Source organism: Brassica oleracea, chromosome C7, assembly GCF_000695525.1.
Source record: "Brassica oleracea var. oleracea cultivar TO1000 chromosome C7, BOL, whole genome shotgun sequence".
Classification (NCBI taxonomy): Eukaryota; Viridiplantae; Streptophyta; class Magnoliopsida; order Brassicales; family Brassicaceae; genus Brassica; species Brassica oleracea.
The window spans coordinates 23,529,380-23,535,155 of NC_027754.1; the positions used below are offsets into that span (position 1 = coordinate 23,529,380).

Here is a 5,776-nt window from a genome sequence, read left to right on the forward strand (position 1 = left end):
AGCACTGATATGTACGCGAAACTGGCTGTGTGGGTTTGCCAAGTATGAAGGTAAACTCATTGTCTCGAATTAAGTGTTTCAACTAATAAAAAATCAAGTAGCTCAGGAATTGAAGATTCAAGCATATGATATGTGGTAAATACTCTGTTTTGTTGTCTGTTTCAGGTTGCTAAAATCCCATATGATGCTCGTGATTAGTTGTTTGTGAATGTGTCACTGACTGGCTGACTGCCCTAACTGATTGAGTTTTAGATTCTGAGTTTATACTCCTTGTGTTTTATGTTTGCGTGGGTTTCTTGCATTTTGTTCTCTGTTCTGCTGTTACTGTTTTGGAAGTTGAAACTTAGAAGTTATAGCTTGGAACTTAGAACTTGTAGGCTGTAATGTTTGAGCTTACTTTGAATACTTTTGATTGATTCTGCCTCAATCCCATACATCACAAATTGTGGTTACATCAATTCTTATTATAAAGAAACTGAAAGCTTAGGACTGTAAATCCGGTTTAGGTTATGAAACGTGTCGTTCGTTTGATGTGTCTCTCTCTGCTCCTTGTCAGACTATCTGTAGTTTGATATATATTTTGTTTCAGCTAGTGTCGAATCTATTCTTGTATCTGCTACTAATAGACTGTAAACAATGCCTCAGTTTTTTCGCTTTGACTGAGACATTGATCATATCTTATTCATGATCATATGTAGAGTCTCTACCATTTCTCGTTCAGTACATCCTATTTAACATATCAGTGTACGACACAGTATTTGGTTTGTATCCTTGTGTGAGCACAACCTGAAGCAGCATTTTAGCTTTGTTCACTCTTTGTATAGTCTTATTCATGAGCTAATATGTAGACAAACCACAATGATTCATATCTTGTTCTATTGTTTGCTTGTTGCAGAGCAAGGAGTGTTGGAGAAGCAACGAGTGTTTGACTGTTAGAGACTTGGAGAGTTCATTTCAACAAAGATTTTGTTGAAACGAGTGTTATTATTCATGTAAACTTTGGTTTTTAAATTCCATGCTTAAGAATTTGAAGACGCAAATGAATAAAAGATACATTTTCTATTTAGATGAAGCATATTTGAGTTTTATAGAACATGTAAACTTTGGTAAATTTGATATACAAAGAGTTATTGAGTTGTATAAAAAAATAAATGGTACCAGCCCTAACCCTTCAATAAAATGAAACAGGGCTTATAATAAACAAACCTCACTCGACCAGCTTTAAGGCTTCAATAACATTGATTGCTTCGTATTGTTATCAACGTAATATATACGAACATTATGATCTCAAGTTGCACCGTCTGCTATGGTTTTAATTAATTAACTAGATTTTGATCCGCGCTTTGATTGACTTAAACTATATTTTTTTAATGATTTAAGTTGGTATAACTCTGATAAATTAATTTTACTATGTGGTTAATATTTTTAATAAAAAAAATTATATACTTTTAATAAAGATTTATACTTTTCAATGAAAAAATTCAATTTTTTTTTATGAATGCTTAAATTATATTAAGAAAAGAAGAAAAAATAATTAAAAATGGTTAAAAAAAATTATTTAAACTCAATGGCCCAAAGAAAAAATGTGAAAATTGAATCTGATTTTTTAATCGGTTCAAATGGCCCAAGAGAGATCTGAAGTGGACAGTGGACTGGATCCGAAAAAAAATGACTCAACATAGATATGTTATTAATATTATTTGATTGACCTTAATGAAACATGCAATGTTAGTAAAGAAAAGATCAGATTAAAGTAAAAAGTACAATAGTATCCAGATTTAATAGTATAGATATCAAGCTGTATAATTTATAGTTCACAAACAGCGTTAAGACAGCCAAAACATCGATATAATTCCATGGCTTGCAACTGTATATACAAACACAACCTCAACAGCCTCGATAATCATCTTTTTTTTCTTCTCCAAAGCCTGTCAACGCAAACCATGCATCAGGACTGGCCTTCATCGCGCTGGAAATGTAAAATCACTCATCATCGTCCCCGTGTTTCAACAAGTAGATTGGATCTGGAAACTGCGCTAGCTTGACTTCCAGCATCTCATTCCCCAGAACGTTGAACTCCGTGCTACCTTCCACCTCTTGTTTAGATGAAGAATCATCATCTATATATCATTACAATTAAAAAATAAATAAATAAATCACCACACATATCAGTACATAGAAAATATAAAGATATCAGTTCCATTACATTACATGTTCATTCAGACAAAACATAATGTCCCCTTCACTATCTAAACGCATCACCCCTAAAGATCTCATCTCCAAAATCAAAACTTTTTTTTATCAGAAAGGAAGCATTTTTAACACGCAAAACCATTAAACAAGTGAGACCCCATTATCCAGCTGAGACGATTAACCCTAAAGGAAGACAATTTACCTGGAGGAGGAGTGAAGAAAGAGGAGCAAGGCCAGCCAGAAGGAGAAGACAGGGAGAGAACCTCCTCCTCCGTCAAGGGATGCGTCACCTGGTCGACCAAATTAGCGATCTTGGCGGCGGTGTTCTGGTGCGGAGGGACCCAGAAGGAGGATCCTGGGGAGAAAGGGAGCCAATCGGGAGTCGAGTTCTGAACGACGATCCTCCGTACGAACTCGTTCAGCTTCTTGAGAACCGCGGCTTCGGCTTCGGCCTTGGATGTCGCTGACGAGGAAGAGTCCAGGTCGATCTCGATCAGATGAGGTTTCGATGAATAGGGACGGCGGTTGAAACAGACGAGGCTTGGCGCCGCCGTTTTCTTCGAAGTCGCGTCGTTGAAGCGACGGAGGAAGAATCTCCCGTGGGGAATTAGGGTTTTCGACAGCAATCGGGACATTTTTTAGGGGAAGAAAAAGAAAGACAGCTTTTTTTCCATATTTATAAAGGATCTTTGTCCGACTAAGGCGGTGTCACGTGTCTGTACAACTGAAACGGGTACTAAAAGTATCCGAATTCGCGTGATCCGACCCGAGTATAGAACTAGAGAGAAAATGTTCAGTTGTAACTTGTAAAACTCTTTTTTCTCGCGTTTGTGATTCCATTTGAGACGTTTAGAGGGTCGGACTAGAGCTTGGCTGAGGGTCAAACCCGCCCAATCCGCGGATTGAGTGATTTTTTGATCCAAAAAATTTAACCCACTTGACCCCCGCAAGAAGAAAATATGAAACCCGCATCCGTTCCGCTTAAACCCGCGGGTAATCCGCTAGACCCGCAGATAATATTAATAATAATAAAAATTATTAATTTAAATATTTTTATTAAAAATAAAAAAAAATTTAATATTTTAAATATCTTTTATTAAAAAAATAATTAAATATAATATTTTAAATATTTTTTTAAAAAAAATAATAATAATCATCTACTTATAATTTAAATTAAATATTTTTTAAAAAAATTGTTTAAAAATAATATTTTTAGAAAAAAAAAAAAATTTTTTTATTTTTGCGGGTTTGGCGGGTACACGCGGTTGAATTTTGGCTGACCCACACCCGCCTCGCATAAAAGTACTCGACCCGCACCTGCACCCACGAATCAAAATTTTCAAATCATTCAACCCACACCCACCCTGCAGCGGGTCAAACAGAGCGGGGCCCGCGGATAATGACTCAAATTCTCAGTACTAGGTCGGACGCACCTAGGGGGTACAAGGCACGTGCCCTCTACTAATTTCTAATTTTCTCTAATAATTTAATTTAATTTATCATATATTATTTTAGTGAAGAAAATTGTAAAAATATCCTCATCAATATGGTGTCCCAATTAAAAAAAAAACCTTTCTAGATCTGTTTCTAGGCTTCAAATGGTAAAATCAGTTCAAGTGTGACAGAGTAAGCAGATCATGCAGATCAAGCAGGACAAGTACAGATCAAGCGGGACAAGTGCAGATCAAGCGGATCATGTAGGAGAGAAGCTGATCAAACCGATCAAATAATTTATTATAACTTATGAATGACAAAATCAGTTTAAAACTATAGATCATATATTAAAACAATAAAAATTACACCTAGATATCTAAACAAATATCTTAGAAGTTATAGGATCGGCCGAAATGCCCGTAAATGTTTTATAAGATACTTATACTTCTTTTATTTTCTTTTTAAGTGATCAAGATTTTCTTGAGAGAACCGGTAGGTTACACTAATATTGAACTTTTGGTTAAATTTACCACCGGGAAACTCTCTACCAGTGGGTGTAAGATATTTGAAACGGTAATTAGTCATGAAAATTATTTGATCGTACAACTCAATAAATACACGTTCTCGGTTAAGATTTCATTTAAAATTGTATTCTCTCAATAGATTTACAAAATTTCAGTCATTTACCTATATATTAACTATCTTAAAACATGAAAAAAAAAATATTAACTACATACCTTTGTTGATATTTATGTAGGAAGATTTATATCTTCTTCCTTTGAAAATGTTGTGTTTTGTAGGCGATTGAACGTTATGCTTATAATTTTAACACAAACAATATTAGTGTAAACTATATAGTTTGAGCTAATCATTGTACATTATTTATAAAATCAGATAAATATATTTTAAAGTTAAGTGTTTGTAACAAAATTATTTATTATAAAAAAAAATAGATCAAAACCACCAAATGTTAGCAGATGAGATATGCATGAAGATCTCCCGTTTTTTCCACAAAAAGACAAAAATATTGAAATGCATGCAGATCTCCCGCTTAAACTGCTTTTGCAAACAGAAAAAAACGTGAATGGTGAATGTATTGCGGGAGAACTGCACTTGTCTTGCCCTTCCATTCATAACCCTAGTTTGAGCCGACTGATCAGGTCCGGTGGCTCTCAAATTTGAAGTGAGGGAATAGTCTTCTTGGTTGATGCGATTTGCTTGATTCGCTGACCCATTCTCCTAACGTTGCTGCCAGTGTCATATAATCTTATTTTCCAATATGTTAATGGAAAATAACATGAATATGTAAAGTGTAGGTATCTCTATACTCCATTTTTTGTGATTAATTTTAAAATATGAAAAGTATTACATTAACCGACGAGGAACACACTCTTTCCGGAGCCATAAGCCGATAAAGATCGCAATCCTTCCGGAGCCAGAAGACATTACAAGGATATGAACCAAACAAAAGCTGGAATAGTGAAACTTAAACCTATGAACTTATTGAGAGAACCGAAGCGGATGTCCTGATGATAGCGACCATTGGAGAAAAGTGCACCAATCTTCAATCTACAGATAGAAACAAGTTTATGAATCTTGTTTGTGGACTTGAAGAAGCTTCCTAGCCAAAGAACCAGTTTGGCAGAGACCTCAAAGTTTGCACAATCTTAGGCCAGTATTTCCATTAGTTCCAGCCATATCGTAACACAATTAAAACCATTTCTATACTCCCTAGTTTTCATTTTAAATGATATATTAAGATTTTATTTTTGTTCCTATTTAAATGATATTTTCAATTTCCTATGCATAATTTTAATGTTATTTGATGTTTTTGACAATTTATATTCGATTGTAAGATTTTTTGTTGGTTGAATTAATTTTAGTTAATGCAAAAAGAAACAAAAAATAAAAAAAAATAATAATTTCTTAATTAGTGTGTAAAAACGTTAAATACCAAGTAAATGGAAATAGAGGGAGTATATGTTTCTTTTCTTAAAACCTCCATTCCAAGCTAGATCGCTTGGATTTGTTTCAGAGGAAGATAGGAATATTCTGATTCAGATCATTCGAGCTTCTATTCTCTCTACAAAACATGTAATATAAAGAATTAAGTTTAAAGAATTGTAATATTTGTTTGTTTACGGTGAAG

General features: G+C 34.3%; 1 protein-coding gene across 1 annotated transcript; it reads right to left on the minus strand.

The window, feature by feature from the left end:
- Nucleotides 1–1,748: 1,748 nt before the first annotated feature.
- On the minus strand, nt 1,749–2,851 carry LOC106301914. Its single transcript, XM_013738399.1, has 2 exons — nt 2,396–2,851; nt 1,749–2,120 (listed from the first exon to the last, which is right to left on the minus strand). Exons 1-2 carry the CDS (start codon nt 2,826–2,828, stop codon nt 1,984–1,986), a joined length of 570 nt encoding a protein of 189 aa, XP_013593853.1. The 5' UTR covers nt 2,829–2,851; the 3' UTR covers nt 1,749–1,983.
- Nucleotides 2,852–5,776: the final 2,925 nt, after the last annotated feature.